Below are 23,324 nucleotides of genomic sequence, written 5' to 3' on the forward strand. Positions count from 1 at the left end.
CTATAAATCTGAGGAAGAATGAAAAGTCTAGTTTACATAGGTTCTTTGTATTTTGCTACATGAACTCAGCTGGCCTCCATATTTTACCTTCCCTATTCCCATGATGCCTCTTCTCCCTCCTCTAATGGAGTGTTTTTGTCCTTTAACTATATACCATGCCCTGAATTTCTTGCAACATAAGAAAGACAGACTGCCACATGCAGCACCTCATTTGGATGTGTCTGGAGTGCTGGAGTCCTGTTCTCCTACAAATAACCCTTGAGAGCACATTTGGAGGATCTAGCAGGAGAGTGCAGCTACTCCTGAAACCTTGACTGAAGAAAGGTCCGCCTCTTTCAGGGAAGGTCATCCTCTTCTACCCAGTGCACAGCTTCAGGGGTGACACACTTGAAGCCATGAGGGAGACGGGGACACCACCCAGCCCACGAGATCAGCGGAACCAACCCTGGTGATCACTGGGGTGACAGCTGTCCACAGCCAGATGAACCTCACATCCAGTTTCTCACTATTTATAATTGAAAGTTGGTTAATTTAAGAATACCTTAGGTTCAGAAATGCAAATAATCTACTTAGCTCAGCATCTTTGCCTTTAACCTATGTTTAGGAGCTAGTAAATTTACTCCTTGAAATACCAAGTGAGGAGCACAGCATCAAAGAAAAGTTGTTGATTTCATCGGTTACAATAAGACAGTGAATATCTACATGGTATTTAAGCTCATGTTTAGAAATAAGAACCTTTCTAATTAATTTTGATCTTTAGGCTACGACTGTACATGTCGTACTATCTAGACCAGCGTTTCCTTAAAACGCTCCCAAACTGCATTCACTTATTGGTGTAAAAGCCCCAGAACAGTGTGTGGCTTGTCGATACTCTAAAATTGTTGGTTTTCAGATATAATCCCAAGTAATTACACTGAGCTTAATAACACTTTTGGACCTTATGATCTCTGTCTTCATCAGCAGACAACCACACATTGTTATGTAAATACTTAAGGCATGAAGAATAACAGTAAGTCTAGAGAATAGTAAGGCTAGATCCTCTCTCCTTTGTTCCTTCCATTCCTCCCTTCTTTTTCAGTCCTTCTCTCCTTTCATATACACTGTAATTAAAATTAAAATAAGCTATCATTACCACTTCTTTTGTACAGCACATCTTATATAAAATAAAACACAATAACATATAACACTATTTTGGAAACAAAAATATCAACCTAGAACTACATGACCTTGGATAATACACTTAAAACTTTCTAATTCTATACTTCCCCACCTTATCACCTTATATGATAATAACAAGAAGATATGGGTCAAAGGAGGAAAAGTAGGAGAAAGAGAGAAGTTATTAAATGGAATTATACATGTAAAATGCTCAGCAGAGTGCCGGCCACATACATAATAGGTGCAGAAACACTATTATAAAACTTGGAAATGGGCTTCCCTGGTGGCGCAGTGGTTGAGAGTCCGCCTGCCGATGCAGGGGACACGGGTTCGTGCCCCGGTCCAGGAAGATCCCACATGCCGCGGAGCGGCTGGGCCCGGGAGCCATGGCCACTGGGCCTGCATGTCCGGAGCCTGTGCTCCGCAACGGGAGAGGCCACAGCGGTGAGAGGCCCGCGTACCACAAAAAAAAAAAATGCATTTGGGTTCAAATCCTTGGGGAAAATATCTCTACAAAATAGTAATAATATCAGTGGAAGTATGTTGTGAGAATTAAATAAATAAATGCAAATAAAGTCCTCAGCACAGTGCCTAGTATAGCGTAAGCACTTAATAAATTGTTACTACTATTATCCTTCTATATTAAGGTGGCATATAATGCTATTTTCAAAAGCAATTTAACATTTAAACCAGAGATGTCATCACTCTCTACTGAGGAAACGTGAGAATCAATTTCATTTCAAAAGATATAATTAGTAAGTCAAAATATACTTATTAATAAAGGCATCATAAATTATACACTTGACTAATCTATTTTGATCTCTCAAGTTTAAAAATGCCTATTTAAGAGGGGAGAGTTGATGTACACAAAGTTATTTAATGAAAATGAACATTTCTGCAAGAGTCACACTCATTACTATGAACTAACTGCAAGCAGAAATGACTACTGAACATCCACATTTTAAAAAAATATCCCAAGCACATAAATATTATACTGGATGAGTTATTTAATTATTTTCCTTTTTAAGAGGTCACATTATGTTGTTATGCTGGGGGAAAAAAATGGCACAGTGATATACAGGGCAATAAATTCTCTGTAAACCCTCTTGGAGAAAATGAGTCATTATTATTTACTATTGGACTTTTAAGTCAGCCAACCTAGAATTCCTCATAAAAGACAGTGCAAATAATCAGAGGTGATTGGTTTCTCAGGCAACAATAGACCAACATTTCTAGGAGTAGCTGTAATTGAGAACTAATGAGTCCTGGGACTAAATGAATAAATTAACCAGAGACAGTCTCTTGTAACTAATGCCTTGGCTGTCAAGACATAACTTGGTTTTTACTCTTAACTGGGCCTTGACGGTGTCAGTTGCCGCAGAATACAAGGTCTGTAGGCAGCAGGATCACGCATCCACAGTGTAGCATGTTGGCATGCCGCCTGTGCCTGAGATAATGCATGCAAGATAGAGCATATGAGCTGGTATGTGTAGTCAGCAACTGCAACTCCTAGGCTGAATTTTTTTTAAATGAATCTGGAAGACAGATGTTTGCCCCAGCCAGCCTGTTAATTTTGAACTGATTATGTTGCCAACAACAAAGGCACTAATCTGTAGAGAACAGTATGAGTTTTTGACATTATTATAATAATTAAAAATACATCTATCATTTAAAATTAAATGGCATGGTTCTGTCCTGCGGACCCATATTTAACTTACTATACTGGGCCAAATGCAACCTGGTCACTCCTACCTAAGTCTATCAGAAGCCCTGCTATTTAAAAACAAATAAAGAAAAAGGCGAGAAGAAATTAGTAGAAAGATTAAAGATTTCTATTTCCTTAAAAGAAAAATATAAATAATGCCCCATATGCCTTTTGACCATTCCATTTTACATGACTTCATTCTAATAAATAATCAAAAGTTTTCCCATAAATAAAAGTGTGCTATAAATAATATTAATACTGTCTGTATTAGAAAATATAGAAATAAACTAAATATCTGTCAATAGGAGACTGGTTAAATAAACAATATATTCATATATACAAAGCCATTAGAAAGAATTATATATTCATATCCAGTGACATAAAAATCCCCTTGAAATTATTGATAAGTAACACACACACACACACACACACACACACACACACAAGTCCTAAAGGGTAGTCACCACACTATAAAAGGTAGTTTTTTTCTGGATGGTGAACTTTTAGGGAATTTTTTGTTTTCATTTTATAATACATTTTATATTGTTTAAATTATTTACAACAAGTATACACTTGTATATCTAGCAACATAAGTATAAAATATATCAGAATCATCTAACATACAACCCACAGAGAATAAAGCAGTTCTCACTGTAGTTGGATCACATGCCAATAAAAATGGCTGACTTGCAGTTATACTGTGCTTTATCAGAGCACTCCTTTATAAAAGTGCCACCTTTGATTCCAGCCTCTATGTCTTAAGAAAGTTGAAGAATAAATATTTCATAATTTCCAGAATATAGAAATAAAAAAGGAACAGAAAATATTTCTATGTAGGAAAGTTAAAGAAATTAGTGTTCATTAGGTTACGGAGCTACAGCATACTGTCAGAAAGCATAGGCTTTAGAAGAGTCAGGGATACCTGGGTTGAAAATCTCTTCTACCTGATACTCTGAGATGGCTCAACCTTATTGGGTAACACCTCTGATTTTTAGAAACAACCTACAACACACCTGGCTCATAAAACTGTCCTGAAGATTAAATGTGAGAATGTGTGTAAAGCATTTAACACAATGTCTGGCAATAATGATTGCTTAGCAACTGAGAGTCATCATTATGTATCTGCCAAGAACACTCAGCTATGATGAGTTGATGATGGCTCCTACCACCCCCAACTTCACCCCCTCCAAAACACACATATGCAATGAGATATTCTTGTAAGGATAACGCCAAATAAATTTCAACATATATAGGGAACAGAAAATAAAATAAGTTTACCTAGACAAGGACATGGATGTTAGAAATAATTTCTTGAATACTAAGCTAAGCAACAATAATGGGGTATTACAATTGTGGAAGCTTCATCACCAAAATATTTGAGAAAAGAACAGCTAACTCCTTAACCTGGTGGTTTAGACATTCACCTTCCTGAGAAAAGAGGATCAGAAAAATGAATTCCCAAATTCCTTCAAGATTCATGATTCTATAATACTTCAATTAAATTAACAGGGTATTCCATCATTCTCCTGGTAAACTGTGTCAGGGGATTTTAAGCAAAGCACAGACAGCTCATCTTTGCAAATGTAGCTCTTGATTTTATAAGGTCTAAAAAAAATTTCTTTTTTTTTAATTATGGAGAATAGACCCAAAAGAACTCCTGTATATACCAAAAAAAAAAAAAGCTGGATGGCACTGGGTATCTCACAAAGGACTTCTGCCTGCACGTTCTCCATTAAAGTTAGAAAATGAATTCAGAGGAAGGTTGAGAGTTTATATATTTCTGAGGACAATAAGAAGTTAGTGAGGAAAGGGGGAAACTAAACATCAAAAGGTTAAAAGAAATAAAGTTAATAACATTTAAGAATCAGACCACCATTTGAAGTTGAACTCTCTCAACAGCTAAAACAGTGTTTACCTTTATCAAACACTACTTGATTAGACTGTCTCCAAATATACGGCATGTTATGAAGGGTTTATCTAAGGCATGTTATGAAGGGTTTATCTAAAGACTCCGTTATGTGAATCAAAGATGGTGGCCTTGGATTAACACTGTTTCTCTATATTTATTTTTATGTAAACATCATTCACTACACATTCAGATCAGAGCACGTCTATTGCTCTGCTGGGCCAAGTCTGCAATTTTATAAAACAGAAGTGAAATGAAATATGAACTTTTTTTTTTTTGGCCTCATTTTGGGATTAACAGTCATCACAAGTTTCGTAGATTCCCAAGTCCCCAGGTAGAGTTCAATGACTATCACTGTACAAACAGCACTGTACACGTGGTTAAGAATCCCAAGTCCAGTTCCAGTTCTGCCACTAATCACCTGGGTGTGACCGCTGGCCAGCTTCACGGGTGTGGGGCCCCTGCAGTCACACAGGACCCTTCACCCAGAGGGATGTCACAACTGGTCTAAAGCTCTGCTGCTGCCATCTTGAAATTCTTAATAACTTTTTAAGAAGTGCCCCACATTTTCATTTGGTGCAAGGCACCACAGACTATGTAGTCATTACTGCCTATGTGAGCTTTGCAATTCACTTCATCTAACTCTCATTCTCCTCCATGCAATCAACAACCCAACTCTCCCATTCCCGCAATTTTTGCAAATGTTGTGCTATCGGAGCATACACTGTCTTTCTCAAATTGTCAACACAGTAATGCTGTTGTGGATACTTTCAATATTACTTTCAGATCCTAAAGAATTAAGCCAACTCAAGTCTGTGAGAATCTGATTTCCAAAAGAGATTTCTTTTAGTAGAGATTATCAATGCTGCCCAGAACCTTTCCCTGTCTCAACACCTTCCATTAGAAAATGAGGTGCACTTTACCATTAATTGTATTCTCTATCTTCAAGGTATATTTGGCAGCTCCTTTTTTTTTACAAAAGTGTCTTTGTTCAGTCATTTAGTGCAAACACTACTTCATGGAATGGGGGAGAGAGAAAGTGCTGTGTAACACAGAGGGATTTACAACAGGAGGTGTTGTTTAAAAACACTTCACTGCTAACCTTTAAATAACATATTAATCAGAACAGATGTTACAAAAATTAAAGTGCTGAGTGTGGTAGCCCAGTAGCAGCACTGTTACAGGTATATGGATCTGTTTCCTTCTTAGGGTAATTTAAGAGGTCCTAAACACAGCACTTAGTGTTTTCCCCATCCCTTCTCTTTGGCCCCAAATTTTATAATTACTTTAGATTTAAAGCCCATAAAGATGCTACTAAAGTGTGTAACTTGAGAGAGGAAATGTGCTGGTGTATCTGGAGATTTCCACTTAACACATGAGCAAATGGTATCAAAAAATATAGGCATCTCCCATTTAAACCTGTCATCTACTTCAGAAAAATCATATGTTCTGAGTGAAAACTATGATATCGTTTATTATGGTATTTATTTTGTTAAATGGAAAAAATACATCATGTTTGTATCCATCCACACCCCCACATACATATATGGGTTTGAATTCTTTACTATGGAAATTTCTTGAGCTTTCAGTTTTTCATCTGTAAAATGAGAACACATACCTATTCTGCAGAATAAACATTGTGTTAGAAATATATAAAAAGAACCTAGCAAACTGCTTGGACATTCAGTAAATGCTAACTATTCCTTTGTTCCTTACTATTAACAATCCAAAGACTTTCATTCTTCTCCATCTAAATAACCCACTCATTCATTCATACCTCAACCTTGTTATCACCTAGAACTCTTGATTTAATTTCTATCATTTATCATAATTTCTTGCTTCTCCATTGTTCCATATAAAGGTATACTATATACACATAAAAATGTTTGCTCCTGAACTCGTAATTCCTGACCATTATCAGACGCTACTTATCATGGTTCATGATTTCAAATATTTCAACCACTGCTGACTAATTCTTAAGTATCCCTGATGTTTATAAAATTTACTCTGATAAGTATTAATCCAAGATGGATTCAACAGTCCTTTCATTTTACTACTGTTCACACCATGCCAGGCCTTGATAGAAAAAGCTGATTTGAATATGCATGCAATCATTATATTGAAGGAATGGGACTCTATATAAAAAGCCAAAGAGGGACTTCCCTAATGGTCCTGTGGTTAAGACTTCGCCATCCAATGCAGGGGGTGTCAGTTCAATCCCTGGCCGGGGAGCTAAGATCCCACATACCTCATGGCCACAAAACCGAAATATTAAACAGAAGCAATATTGTAACAAATTCAATGAAGACTTTAAAAATGGTCCACATCAAAAAAAATCTTTAAAAATAAAAAAACAAAGTAAGCAACATTTTCCTTTCTCTCCTCCGCTTCTTCAGAATGAATTTTCTCTAGACTTCCTTCCCTAAAACTCCCATTAAACCTTGAAAAGATATTGACACAGACACCGGCTGGCTGGATCCACATTTTAATTAAGAGTACTACAATTCAGTACAGAGAGGTGATGGCCCAGCTACGAACTCCATCTCTTATCCCCCCCCTTGCAGCCAAGGGTTACCCAGTGAGATAAACATAGAAATAACAGAATGGGATTTCTGGAAATCTCCTGAGCTACCTACAGCCAGGTTTCTTGTTTTCAGAGAAAATAAACCGGCAATCTGTTTTAATCACTCTTTACTTGGCTGGTATTAATCATATTTGAACACAACTTCAAGACTACAGGTCCCATAACTTTTCCATTCACCTTTGTATATACAATTTTTATACCTAAAAACAGTCTCAGTTAATCAAATATTGAATTTCTTCAACATGGATAAGTTTATATCCTCAGAGAGATTTTGGGCTAATGATACACACACACACACCCCACACACACACGCACACACACAATTTTCAGATAGCTTGTTCAACCTCACTTCTAGAACAGGAGGGTATTTTATATCTTCTGTTTTTTCTCAATGTTAAGAAGGCTCTTGATTTATTTATCAGTCATTTCAGTTATCCAAAGTAGACTCTTCACTTTTTCTTACTTTGCTCTCCAAATCACTCCCATGGCCCCTTCACTCTTTGCATAAATATCAACTTGTACTTTACCAAGAGAAAAATGGTCACCTAGTGCAACTCTCAAACTTTCTCTATCTGCAAACTCAATTGTCTCTATTCATATTTAATATCCCTTTTGTCTCAAGTGAAAGATACCACCATCTTTTCAAAGATAAACTGCATGACTCTGATCTTCTCTGTGTCTGTTTTTTTGAGAATCAAACTTCAACATTCAGATTTTTCTTATTTTCAAATTTCACAGATTCCTTCCCTTCTGTCTGTAAGCATACTTATATGTCCTTCATTCTCAAAAATAAACAAAAAAGAAAAAAGAAGTCTTTAGTAGTATTCCGTACTTCTCTTTCACTGTCGTACCAAACTTCATAAAAATGCAGACACATTTCTTGCCAGCTTCTCATTTCCTAATCACTCTTTAACACTGTAGTCTTTACTCAATCCAACACAGCTCCTACTGAATCTGTTCTCACAAAAGCAAACCAATGGCTACTAATACACAAATACAAGGCAGTTTTAATTCTTTGCGTCTCTGAAGAATTTCACATTTTTTTTCCTGGATCTCTTCATCACTTCTTTAGACCTAATTTTCAGATTTCTAGAGGTGAAGGCCAGGAGTCTACATTTTTAGCAAATTCTGTAGGCACTTTTGACACACATAAAAGATACAGAACTACTGGAAATAAGGGCTGAAGTAACACGAGAAAACAATTGGATTAAACAATAATCTAGTTTTAGGAAAACAAACCCTACTTTAATAGTTATTTAAAAACATTTGTCATCTCCTTTTCATTAACTAATCCTAAACTAAATATCAAGGTTGAATTAAGAGATGGAGTATATTACAATATTTAAAGCTTCATAATAGATGGGAGCAGTTTTAATTAAAGTTACCAGGACAACCAGAGGGAGACAGGATATACCATAATTGAAAAAGTATCACTAGAAAAAGCTGTTTATGATAACCTTGATCCTGTTTCCTTTGAGCAAAATGTCTAGAGACCTCCATTTATTCAGCAGGTCCCCTTGGCTGGGCTGGTTGGTGAATAATGAGACCATTCGTTTCATTCACCTCCATCGTTCTGGAGGCACCACTGGAGGCTGCACTGTTTTATTGAAAAGCTTTCTCCTATAAACTGTTCATTAACTCTTTTTCAGCCTAGTTCAGGCTACAATAAATGTTAACAACAATGTTAAATAATTTTTTCTTCTTTGCTTCCAAACATTGATTTGAGATCATTTTTAAAAAATTCAACAATATTAGCAGGATAATCATCATACTGAGCCAGTTTCTAACACACAGAAGAAGCAAGTGTCAGAAAAATAGTCATTTACAGATCTAGCTTTGAAATAAAGAGCTGAAATTACCAGTGTTGGCTTAGAGGGAAAAAAAGAAAAATAGATTTGGAAACAGAAGTCCTAAAATTGAATTCCACCACTACCTCAGGTTATCTATAGTCTTCAGCAAGAACCTTGGTCCCCTCTGAATTTCCCTAAGTTATAAAACAAGAGTAAATACATTTTTTTAATGTGCCTACGTCATAGATTTCTGGAAGAGCCTAATGTATATGAATCATCAGAATCATAACGTTTTTGTACAGTCACAAAAACAAAACAAAGCCAAATAAACAACTATTTGAGTGCAAACTCTGTTCTGCTAGCAAAGGCATGGTTTTAGTGCAAAGGCAAGTGATTTTTTTTTTTAATCAATTTCTCTTTCAGCTCTTCCTAAGGCTGGTTTGATGGAGCAGATCAAAGACCATGGCACAAAATGAATGTGAATAAAAAGTCAAAATAAATGCTGAAATTGAAAAAGAAAATATTGGTCAAAGTAGTCTAAACATATAACTAACACAAGGTAAGCATAAAGCAATGAAATAAGTGGTATTTTAGTTTTTAATCAACAGGCTATAAAAGACAGAATTAAAATTTTTATGTCCAAATACATAAAAACTGTGTACATGCATGCACAAAAAAATTATTGCAGATACTGAAGAGTAATCATTCTACTAAAAACAAAAATCTCTAGTTCATCTTCTTTTTAAAAAAGCTGAATTATTAAACATAAACTGTTAGGTAATTTATTTAGTACATATGTAAGAAAAAACAGTTCTATTTACTTCTCTTTCATAGATTTTATATCTATAAAATATTTTCAAAGGTATCTTAGTTTGAGAACCTTGATGCTAAAGAACAGTAACAGTTTTAAGTCTTCACATTCAAATAAAAATGAAATTTTTTTCAATACTGTATATTTTATTTCATTGAATCATTTTTTGAAAGTGCTTCATTGATATCGGATTCACTGACAAATTCATAGCCTTCCAGAATATTCTATGAACTGCCACATCCAATTCTTAATCAGTCTGAATGAACAGTAGTTTACAGCATACTACTTAGCCTTTGTTTCTTCTTAGTTATGATTATACACTTCTTTAGACCGAAGGATATATTTGTGTAATAGGTAAGAATGAGAACTTACAGTTGGACATACCTGAATTTGAATCCTCTTACATTCTTACTACTCAAAATATAGTCTTTGTATCAGGACCATCCCCTGGGAGCTTATTAGAAATGCAGTATCTCTGACCAGATCTACTGAATAGAAATCTGCATTTTAACAAGAACCAGGGGTGAACCAAATGCACATTAAAGTTTAAGAAGCACTGGCCTACCCTGCTTGTTAAATACATTTCCTTGGGCAAGTTAAAGGAATCCTCAAAGACCCAGCTTCCTCATTGAAAAATGAGACTAATCTAGAGCACAGCATTATTGTGAGAAATAATCAGATAATGCTACTTGGTAAACACTCAGTAAGATCTAACTGGCATTAAATTTTATCATCTACCTCAAATTTGTATATTCAAGATATTTTCCAATATATTATTTATGTAATTACATTGGTACCCCACCCAGATAAATTAAAGCTCCTTTAATCCAGAAGTCTGTCTGAGTATAAGCCTCCAACAAAGTAGAAGTAAATTAATAATGCCATCTTGCATTCATTTACAATACAATGCAGCACCTGTTTTTCAATTAGACTCAAAATATTCCTCTTCCAAATAATGTATTTTATTTTCATAGAATCAAAAAAGTTAAATAAAGAATCTAGTTTGAAAACAAACATGAATCCTTCTCCCTCACATAAAATCTAACTAATTCTACATTTAATCAGTCATTGTGTATTCTGCCATCATGTGCTTAAGACAGTCACTGATCGCACAGGACTCAAATAATGCACCAGATGTCTAGACCTTCAATTCCAAATGATAAAAAGGAAAGTCTCATTAGGCTCCCATTTTAATCCAATTAAGGCAAGATACATCCTACTTCATTCTATGACCTTTTTCAAAGGACTGTGATGTCCAGATTACCTGCTTCCTACATCTGGAGAAAAAATGTAAGCTGATAAAAATCAATATAAATGGAATCATTTTCAGTTGTCATTAGTGAATATTAATCACTTAAGTAGAAAGCACCTAATTTCTATTAGATAAACTTTTAATGAAAACATATTTACATCCATAAATGATGCTTTAAAAGGGTATTCACATATCCATAACTGAAGATAATAATGCTTTGAATCTTCCAGTCATGAAAGTTTACCTTACCATTTATACATTTCTTAAAAATTGTTTCATAGGAGACCTTAATAGACTTTTCTCCAAAGAAGACATACAGATGGCCAGCAGGCACATGAAAAAATGCTCAGTATCACTAATTATTAGAGAAATGCAAATCAAAACTACAGTGAGGTACCATCTCACACCAATCAAAATGGCCACCATTAAAAAGTCTCCAAGTAACAAATGCTGGAGAGGGTGTAGAGAAAAGGGAACCCTCCTACACTGTTGGTGGGAGTATAAGGTGGTGTAGCCACTATGGAAAACAGTATGGAGGTTCATCAGAAAACTCAAAACAGAGTTACCATATGATCCAGCAATCCAACTCCTGGGCATATACCCATACAAAACTATAATTCAAAAAGATACAGGCACCCCTAAGTTCATAGCAGCACTGTTCACAATAGCCAAGACATGGAAACAACCTAAAAGTCCACTGACAGATGAAGAAGACGTGGTACACATATACAATGGAATACTACTCAGCCATAAAAAGGAACAAAATAATGCCAAATGCAGCGACAAAGATGCAACTAAAGATTATCATACTAAGTGAAGTAAAGTCAGAAAGAGAAAGACAAATACCATATGATATCACTCACATGTGGAATCTAAAATATGGCATAAATGAACCTATCTACAAAACAGAAACAGACTCACAGGCATGGACAACAGACCTATGGTTGCCAAGGGGCAGGAGGGAAGGGAGTTAGTAGAGGCAAACTATTACATTTAGAATGGATAAACAACAAGGTCCTACTGTAGAGCACAGGGAACTATACCCAGTTGGCTAGGATAAACCGTAATGGAAAAGAATACTCAAAAAAGGGTATATATGTGTATAACTGAGCCACTCTGCTGTACAGCAGAAATTAGCACAACACTGTAAATCAACTATACATCAATTAAAAAGAAATTAAGTGTTTCAACTTCTGGCAATATGGCATACCAAATATTCCAAAGGCCCCTCCTATTTCAACAAGATCTTGGATACTTTAAGAAACATAAAAATGTATAAGGGCCAAAAACACACAAGGACAATTTCTGAGTGCCAAGATATATATATAATACATTAATCTAAAAATTTGAGCTGTAAGTGATAAGTAAACAGGGAATTCAGAGTTATCCTGGAACAAACACCTGTAACAGTGCTGAGATCTGTAGAATAAGAGGAGCTAAACTTCAGCTCCAGCATTACCTCTAACAAAAGATGCATAAGAACTTTATGAAGAAATTTTTAAACTTTACTAAATGGTATTAAAGTAGCTAAGTGGAAAGAATATCATGTTTATCAATAGAAAGACAAAATATCATAATGATATCAATTCTTCCAAATTTGGTCTGAGTCAACGCAATACCGTTCAAAATCCCAGTAAAGATTTTTTTGCATAATAGCATGCTGAATCTAAAATTTAGGTACAGTACGAAGGTTCAAGAATACTCAAGATCCTTTTGAAGAGGAACATGGTGAGAAGGTGTGTCTACCAGCTTCATAAATGGGCTTCGCTGGGGGAAGGTAAACTATTTAATAAATGGCCCCAGGAAGACTGATTAGAAAAAAATTTAATTTGTATTGCAACTTAAAACTATATATTAAGGCTTCCCTGGTGGCTCAGTGGTTAAGAATCTGCCTGCCAATGCAGGGGACATGGGTTCGAGGCCTGGTCCAGGAAGATCTCACATGCCCTGGAGCAACTAAACCCATGCACCACAACTACTGAGCCTGTGCTCTAGAGCCTGTGAGCCACAACTACTGAGCCCGTGTGCCACAACTACTGAAGCCCACGCACCCTATAGCCCATGCTCCGCAACAAGAGAAGCCACCACAATGAGAAGCCCACGCACTACAACAGAGTAGCCCCCACTTGCCGTAACTAAAGAAAGCCGCGCATAGCAAGGAAGAACCAAAGCTGCCAAAAATAAATAAATAAATTTATAAAATTATTTTTAAAAACTATGTACTAATATTAGCTACAGGTGGGTTAAATAAATCTGAAAGAAATGGAACCTTTTAGAATACTTAAAAAATATTTACAACCTCAGGGTAGGGAAGCCTTTCTTAAACAAAACACACCCCAAAGTACTAATAATTTTTTTAAAGTTGACTTTGCATCAAAATTGAGAACTTACTTTATCAAAATATACCATAAAGACAATGAAAAGACAAGTCAAAAACTTGAAAAAGATATTTGCATCACATGTAACTTAAATAAATTACCATCAAGAACAGATAACTTACAAATCAATTTAAACAATTAAAATGTGCAAAAGGTATGAAGAGATATGTCACTGATAAGGAAACAAGAATGGTCAGTGAATATAAAACAAGATGTCCACCTCATTAGTAATAAGCAGAGGTACCATTTGGTACCCATTTGGTTACCTATAATTAAGAAGTCTGATATTGCCACTTATCGGCCAGAATATGGACCAATGCGGACTCAAATACTGCTAGTGGAGGTCTAAATTGATGCAACTATTTGGGAAAATCATTGTCATACTTGTATAAAGGTGATTTTGTGAATGCCCTACAGTCAGGTAATTCTACTGTCACGTACTGACCCTACAGATATTCTTGCACATGTGTACCAGGAGACTTGTTCCAAGAAAATGTAGCCACCCTGTTCATGGTAGCACCTATTTGGAAACAATCCAAATAATAATTTACCAGCAGAGAATAAATGAATAAATTAAGATATATCCTCAGAAAATAGTATTTTACCATGAATAAAAATGAATTAAAGCTAAGCACAAACATCTAGATAAATCATGCAAACATAATGTTGACAGAAGAATGCAAGTGGCTGATGACTACATATAGCATACTGTGATTTTAATAAAGCTGATAAACAAGCAAGCTAACATATGTTTAGCAAAACATTTATGTGAGGTACAGCTACTTTTAGAGAGCAAAGAAATGAGTAATGAAATGTCTAGCGTATTGGCTACCCCTGGCAGGGAGGCAGGGTGATGAGATAGGAAAGTACTACAAAGGCAGTTTTAAGGATGCTGGCAATATTCATGGGTTTTACATTGTATGATCTATTTAAACATGATTATTATGCATCATAACTTACATATGTATAAAAAGATGTATGTACCAATTAAATTACGGTTTCTCTGTATTTAAATCACCTAATATAAAAAAATAAACTAATAATTAGATATAAGCTAATTCATTATTTGGTGTTCACAGTTCATCTTTTATGAACATAACACTGAACACAGTTTCTCAGGAAAAGAAAGCATACTAAAGAAAACCTCCAAATAAAACATGAAAGATAAATAATAAATGAGTAATGGAAAATAATAAAATGAGCAGATACAATTTAAACTCACCACCAGGGCTTTGGATCTGTTGCTCAGAAGTTTCTCAATATCCCTGGCTGCAATTTCCACCAGCTGGCGTGCGTTATTTGGTTCCACGGTATACAAATCTTGGTATTTCTCATAAATCTGTATGAAGGGAAAATAAAATTAATAAGAACAATAATTGCTTATTTGGCTCCTAAATGCTCATTAGAATATATTTAAAACCATAAACAACTGATTTGAAAGGCAACCCCTTTCCTTTCTTCATCTTGATCTTTTCTGAGTTTAGGTGTCCGAAATATATACATAAATATCAATTTGCTGTAAGACCACAACCTCACCAAAATAGTGTGTCATGTTAACAGGTTGTAAAACATCTTGTACCACAGTGGTTTGTGTATGCAATTTTGTGACCTGAAGTTGTACCCCCAACCTCAAAACCTGGTATTAACTGCCTTCAGCATTTTAAAGAAAGAGGGAGGCCATTCTAGAAAACAGAAGAATTTAAGCACAGGAGGTCAAACCTGGAGGATGTGTGCAACGAACAAAGGTCGGGGGAAGGGGAATGCGATACTGTGATGAGGGAGACTTGCACTTTTTCCCTCGCTGCAATCACTGAGGCTAAGAACTATGCTGCTAAGCTTTATGACCAGAAAGAGAGACAAGGAGAATGAAACCCTTCCCCTGCTCAGGTTCATCCTGGTGACCCAGGGAGCTTCATTTCACAGAGAAGAGGAAGGTCACTGAGCTCTACATTAAAGTTTGGTTAAAGCTGTAATAGTATAAACATTTTTATTATGAAATTGAAATTTTTTTTAACTCACCAAATAAAACTATACTGAAAGTAAGCTAGACAGCAATAGGAAAACAACTACGTTTCTGGCTCACGTCAGTGTTTATGGAAGGAATTCCCCGGAGTGGCAATAAGATGTACCTGGTTTACCGAGCTTGTACTCTCCTGGCAAGAGAGGAAGAATCAAAGAAAGGAGGGAGAAAAAAAAAAAAAAAAAACAGTGACTGCGTTTGTGACTGGAGGGCTGAGCTGAGAAGGAAATCCCTTATGCATCCAACAGATGGGCTGCACATGCATGACTAAACCATCTTTGAAAGCCAGGGACTGGCAGGTTTCTACCGTCTTATGAGAAGTGAAACCAGGCATAAGTAGGAACCAGTTCAACCCTGCTTTTTACTGGCATAACGCCAGCATTCTGTGTTACTACCAACAGGTTCTACAGCCTGTTCCCAGCTGAGCACGGATGCTGCTGATGAACACTGGCTTTAAAAGTTCACAAAGGGCTTCCCTGGTGGCGCAGTGGTTGAGAGTCCGCCTGTCGATGCAGGGGACACGGGTTCGTGCCCCGGTCCGGGAAGATCCCACATGCCGCGGAAGGTCTGGGCCCGTGAGCCATGGCCGCTGAGCCTGCGCGTCCGGAGCCTGTGCTCCGCAACGGGAGAGGCCACAACAGTGAGAGGCCCGCGTACCGCAAAAAAAATAAATAAATAAAAAGTTCACAAATACATATGCTAATATTTATTTTTTTAAGTATTTTGGTTTTACATGTAGTTATACATTTTTATTTAAGTGATTAAAACATACCAATATTTTAATTAATAAATTAAAAACAATTAACTATAATTAAATTAATAAACTAATCAATAGTTTAAGATTTCAATCAAACTCTTACTGCTAAAATTATCCTTTTCAAGCCGTGAGGCTTTTCTCACATTTGTTTGAATTTTGACCTTGCAGGTTTTCATTCCAATTATTCAAGGCACAATAACTTAGCCATATAAAATTCCTATATTTAGTTTCATTCAGGATTCCTGCATATTACTGGATTGCTTCTGCTTTCTTCTACTGATGAGTAGATTATTGAGTCCTATTTTTAAAGACCCAGGTTATCCATGAAGAACTCCCTCCAACCCAAGGCTGCCTCTTTCATTTCAGCCTAAAATGCCATCCAGGAACATGTACTCCTGAACAGATTAATTGATTTTGGATTACAAACAGATAAACCTCAACATCACTTTAACTGATCCAGGATATTTAGTTCTTTGCAGCAAAACGGATATAGCTAATGGGTGTGAAAGGCAGTTGTGCTTTGTACCATTAATATCTTGTCCATTTCTGTCTGAAGTCTAACCTCCTTCCTGTGGTATAGAAACTCAAATAGAATTGAGAGTTGGTAAAGATTACTTCAGGACGCACAATCTCTACTTCGCATTATATACTACAGTTAATGGCATTTATTAGTCATTATCTATGTATGCCAGACACATTACAGGTGCTATAAAGAATGAATGAATTATAAATCAGAAGAAACAATTTTAGTTCAAGTATATGTATTTTTCTCAAATAGATAAATAATAAAGGAAAGGAAGCTTAAGTCTAGATCCCCAATGTAAATATCCTACCGTTTACTTTTTTATGTATAAAACCCCATTTGAAATGTTTTCTTTGTAATAAAAATGATTTAGAACCATATAACTGCCCCCACCAAAAGAACTGGACCTTGCTTCTGGTTTCAAAGAATGCAGTATTCTTTTTTGTTGCATGAGATACTGTGAAGGCTCTCAAAAAGTCTCCTGGTGTATGTTCAGTAAACAATTTTCAGAGTAGAAGGTTTCACGTGGATGTTTAAGATGATATATCTCCATAATTTACAGATATTTATAATTCTTTCCACCACTAAAATAAACCACATTTCTCCAATATTTAGCATGTTAACATATGAATATTTTAAAGAGTCTAAAGCATCTTTTCTTTCCCTCTTCCTAGCTTTTTTTCCTTTTTAAAAAATTAATTATCTGCTTTACCATTTTACCCTATGTTTTTCCTGCAAGAAAAAGAGCATGGTGGAAATAATATGAGTTTCTGGCACCAGATAGAGCTCAATTCAAATCACATGTCAACTCCTCACACGCTATGTGACATTGGCTTCCATTTCTTCTACTAGAAAGAACGCAGCACATAAAGAGAATTCAAGACAGGATCTTTTTCCTCCTGACTGTGTATTAATATGCTTTAATTTTTTGTATAGTTCAAACCTTCTCACTGCCACCCTTGACACTAGTTTTGACAAAAAGAATACCTGTTGCTTGTACATTCCTTCTTTCCTACAATCTTAATTAACTGGCTTTAATGTTCTTTCACTACTAAATTCACAGGCCAAGTTTTGCTGTGATGAAAACAGAGACTATGGTTTCCCTACCCTTTTCACTGAAAACTTCTTTCTAAGTCTCTTGGCTCTAAATAAGTCCATGGTTTTTCAGAATAATACATTTAAAAATTACTTCATATGTAATATCTAAAAAGTGACATCACTCAATGATATAATCGCTTAGTAAACATACCTAAAGAAATGTTTCAGAAGTCATAATACTTAGCATTACACCATGGAATTGCGCCATGAAATAATACCAATACCCCAGAGGTGTTTACTAAAAGCTAGACAGGCTTCCAAGTTTTGGATGACCTAGACGATTATATTAGCAATCACATTCAGGCAGCTACTCTGAGGTGTTTCACATACATCATTTACTCACTTTAAGAAATCTAAAAAATATCTTTAATTAACCAATTGTATTAGTGAGAACAGTAGGTTTCAGGCTTTGGAATATCAGAGTGGAGGGAGTTTAAATCCCATTTCACATCATTCAGGAGCAAACCACTGCCTAGAGCAGCAGGTCACATGATAATGTGTCATGTTTAGGTAAAGGGAGTCTGCAGTGCCACTGTAGGCCCAGGACCTTCCTTGGCTTCAGCAGGATGTAAAGAAATAGGAAAGTCCCTTAGGATGAACAAGAAAGGTAGCTGAGAATTAAGGATCAGTATGTCTGCTAGGAGACCGTCTCGGTGCAGGTTCAGGGGGATCCTAATGCAGAGACAGAGATGGACAGTGGGAAGCAGAGGTCCAGCTGAAGGACGATGGTGACAATCAATCATCCAGAGCTGAGGCACCCTACACAGGCTGGAGAGACTGGCCGAGTTCTTAGCAGCAATTACATTAATAACCATATCGAGAGAACAGAAGAGAGCAAATACACCAGATATCTTGCCACATAAGTTTCCCCTTACACCCAGATGCCCAGGAGAAAAGTTAAGAAAATCGAGAATACTGAAAGAGAGTTGGAACTGAGAATTTATTGAATACATAATTGACCACAAGAGGCTGTTTTAAACTGAAAGAGACTAACCTTGAAATGCTGAGACTAATTTTTTTCCCCTCCTGGGAGAGAGAATGGCAGCCCATGGTAAGTTAAGTGCCCTAAAGAGAAACAAAGTCAAATTTCTGCATATTAAACTTTAAATATGAAAATTTTGACAGCCCCTTCCCTCAGTGCTTTTACATTTACTTCCCTCCAGTGGAACTTGTCCTGGACAAGACAGCAAGACCTCTGCCATCTTTCTGAAGGACATTTCTCCTTGGACAGTCCCTGATGAAACAGGAGTTTCCTTACAAATCGGTAGCAATATTCTAATGTAAGACCTTGCCCTTGGCCCCTACCTAATTGCATCAGGGCACATCAGACCTTGAAGCAGCTAATTTCTGAATTAATGGCCTGTGAGGAGTCAGGTACAAAGGATCCATATAAACAAGGATAATATATTGAACCAATCAGATTCTCTCACCATAGCATGACAAGTTGGATGGATCAAGGGCAGAAGGAGCATCAAAAGTGAAAAGAGGAAAGGAGGAAAACAGTCTTCAGATACTATTGAGTGACATAAGTGATGGCTGTGGTAGGTAGAATAGTGACCTTCCAAAGATACATCCTAATCTCTAGAACCTGTGACTATGTTATTACACGGCAAAGGGGAATTAAGTTTGCAGAAGTTTTGCTAATCAGCTGCACTTAAAGAGATTATCCTGTATTGTCCTGGTGAGTACAATGTAATCACAAAGGTCCTAAAAGTGGAAGAGGAAAATGTAACCACGCAGGAGAAAACCAGAGAGATGGCAACGTGAGAAGCAATCAGCCCGTGTAGCTGGCTTTCAAGAGGGAGGAAAGGGGCCATGAGTCAAGGAAAGGACTTCTGATCTATAGCACTGTAACATAATAAATCTGTGTTATGCCGATAAATATATAGTAGTTTGTCACACTAACAAGAGAAAACTAACACAGTGAGTTAGCTGTGAAGAGCCCCCAGCTGAGAGGCAAACAATACTCAGCCTTTGGGGCTGCCTTAGCTCCAGACCTTCCCTCCCACTGCCCAAACTATCTTCTAAATGCCTTTAATTCTTGCTGAAACCCAGGCTCTTCCTGAGTTCCCTTAAATGTACTACCTTTATTTTTCTTTTACAGGTAGTTCTATGATACACTCCCCAAGTGATTCACTCTGCCAAAAACTAAAAATGCTAAGAAGCATTTTTGTAAGTTGTGATTAACATTATTTATTACTACTTTGCATGTCCATTTCATTAGTCGCCAGATTCACTTCACTGAAATGAAAACTGAGCTCTATCGGGAGAAATGTACAATTTCCGTTAGACTTTATGATATGATGAAATTATCTCAGGACTCCCATTATAACCTTCATAATTGTATAGGATTCTGAAAAGAAATTTTAGACAGAAGAGCTAAAAATATAAAGCATAGATGGCACACTGTACAAAAATATATATGAATTGGGTGAATAAATATGATTCCACCTCATAGTAATGAAAGGTGGGATTAAGAGAAAATGTTACAATGTAAGCCTCATCATCATTCTAACTTCACTATCTTTATTGGCTAAATTCATACAACTTCAATACTAACGCAGGCAGGAAAAGAGATTCACTGTCTCCTCAACTGCTTTAGATATTCACAAAATCAGTTTTACTTTTAGTTGAACTTTGCAATGTGGGATGGTTTGTTTTTTGGGTTTTTTTTGTTTATTAAGTGTTCCATGGGCTTTTGAAATACATGTTCCCTAGCAACTTAGAAAGTCTTGTTTCTAAAAGATGCATTAACACAAAAGTATGATATAATTTTCTTTCTTGGTCACTTTCAAGGATGAAAGTTCCCTTAAGAAATTTTACGATTCAAAAGTAAGGTCTTTCTTTTAATTTACCATAAATCTCATCATCATCTAAGCTGGCCAACACAGAGAGATGTTGAGATATGGGAAGACTCCTTTATCTAAGGTAAAGAGTAACTAGTGACACTAAATCTGAATTGATTTGGAATATATTTTACCAAAAAACAAAGAAAAAAAACACCTACCTTCCTCCTTTGAAAATTAGCTGAATTTTAAAAAGTGAACTTTACCATAAAAAATATGCAGTATTTCCTAGTTAACCCCTAAGCTCTTCAAACTCTCTCCTCTTACCCTTCGATTAAAAAAGTGAATAACGCACTCTCTTAAACAAAAGTCAAGCTTTTAAAATGCATTAGTTCTATAATACTGTCAGTTACGTCAGCTAACACAGTTGGGTAAAAAAGGAATGCCAGCACCAACTGCTGAAATATATTAATCCAATAGTTTGCGTAAATTTATGAAGATATAAGCACTCATCTCATAAGATGAAAGGCATTATATTAATATCATTAAAAGAATCAAATTTGGGCTTCCCTGGTGGTGCAGTGGTTGAGAGTCCGCCTGCCGATGCAGGGGACACGGGTTTGTGCCCCAGTCCAGGAAGATCCCACATGCCGCGGAGCGGCTGGGCCCGTGAGCCACGGCCGCTGAGCCTGCGCGTCCAGAGCCTGTGCTCCGCAACGGGGGAGGCCACAACAGTGAGAGCCCCGCGTACCACAAAAAAAAAAAAAAAAAAAAAAAAAGTCAAATTTGATAGTCTACAACTTCATTTTAGGTAAATTACAGCCCCCCTCCTTTTTTTTCTTTTCCCAATAACCTAGTTTTTTTTTTTGCTTTTTTTTTTAAATTGGGGTATACTTGCTTTACAATGTTGTGTTAGTTTCTGCTGTACAATGAAGTGAATCAGCTACACATACACATACATCCCCTCCCTCTTGGACCTCCCTCCCCCACCACACTACCTTTGAAATTTTTATGGCTTCAGATTTCTATTTTGCTACCTTTAAGCATATGCAAAGATCATCTAACATATAAGTATCATGTTTATTATGTATTTCCTACTTCTCTTAACCACAATGTTAGTGTCAAGAGGACAGAGACTTTTGCCCATTTCGTTCACTGGTACAGTCCAGCACATAGTATAGTGCCTGGCATGCAGTGAGCACTCAGTAAATATTGATGGCATGAATGACTGAATGGACAGTGACACTGGTACTATGTCAGGCTTTTCTAGGAATGTGAATGCTTACTTTAACGAGGGCTTCCTTGTATTTTAAAATCAATATCTATTCTGAACCAAAAACAAACGAGGCTATGTAAGGACCTATGCAGTTACATAATGACATAAAAACACAACACCTAAATGACAATTAGATTCTAATAATAAATACACAAAATAAGGTAATGATCAATATGAGGAAGAATATTAGACGTATAGAAAATTGTGCTGTCAGAATTCAGAGGAAATTAAATCACATGGGTTATGATAGTCAAAAACATGGTGAAAGATGGTATTACAGCCACGCTTCAAATGAAATGTGCATTAATAAGGAGAGAAAGAAATCTGAATGTGTGCGATACAAGGAATTATTGGACAATATTGAAAAGCAGGACTTCCCTGGTGGCGCAGTGGTTGAGGGTCTGCCTGCTAATGCGGGGGACACGGGTTCGAGCCCTGGTCTGGGAGGATCCCACATGCCGCGGAGCGACTGGGCCCGTGTGCCGCGGCTACTGAGCCTGCGCGTCTGGAGCTTGCGCTCCACAACGGGGGAGGCCGTGATAGTGGGAGGCCCGCGCACCACGATGAAGAGTGGCCCCCGCTTGCCACAACTAGAGAAAGCCCTCGCACAGAAACTAAGACCGAACACAGCAAAAATAAATAAATAAATTACTAAACTCCCACCCCCAACATCTTCTTTGAAAAAAAAATATATATATAGAAAAGCAAATTGAGATACTATTATGAAGAGATATAAAATTCAAGGTATTGGTTTGTATTTTACTATAGAGTCAACGCCAAGCTGTTTTAGACTGACTCCTACCTCAGAACTTCCAGTGCCTACTACAGCAATTAGTACATAGGAAGAATTCAAACTATAACACAGGCTTGTTTACTACAAACATGATCCAAATACACACACACACACACATACATATATATGTACACACGTAATTATGTACATATATGCAAATATGCATAAATGCACACATGCATATACAATATGTCTTGTTCTCAGATTTACAGTGCATGCTTTTCCTGTGATAGCTACATTAAACAGGCATTCTAACATCAAACGTGAGAGTTTGATAACACTTTCCCTACTCCTTCTATTCATTCTGTTTGATATGATATAGCTTCTTAGCTGGGACAGCATCATGTTTCAAATGGGACATTATCTTGAGGATTATTTAGGAAGAATTAAGTCAGAATTGACGACCCTTCCACAGCATATACTGCTACCTGCCCTAGTTCCTAGTAACAAGAATTTGACGGTGACACTTTTGAGCAACATATTAAAA

General features: G+C 36.5%; 1 protein-coding gene across 1 annotated transcript in view; it reads right to left on the bottom strand.

Annotated features, from left to right (window-relative positions):
• Positions 1-23,324, bottom strand: part of CACNA2D1 (calcium voltage-gated channel auxiliary subunit alpha2delta 1) — a 486,952-nt gene that overhangs the window by 359,938 nt on the left and 103,690 nt on the right. Inside the window, exon 3 of the mRNA XM_029233044.1 lies at positions 14,807-14,923. Coding sequence (XP_029088877.1) covers positions 14,807-14,923 — 117 coding nt within the window. The remainder of the gene's footprint in view (positions 1-14,806; positions 14,924-23,324) is intronic.

Source organism: Monodon monoceros, unplaced genomic scaffold (assembly GCF_005190385.1).
Source record: "Monodon monoceros isolate NGI ecotype Baffin Bay Population unplaced genomic scaffold, NGI_Narwhal_1 Super_Scaffold_2, whole genome shotgun sequence".
In the NCBI taxonomy this organism is placed as follows: Eukaryota; Metazoa; Chordata; class Mammalia; order Artiodactyla; family Monodontidae; genus Monodon; species Monodon monoceros.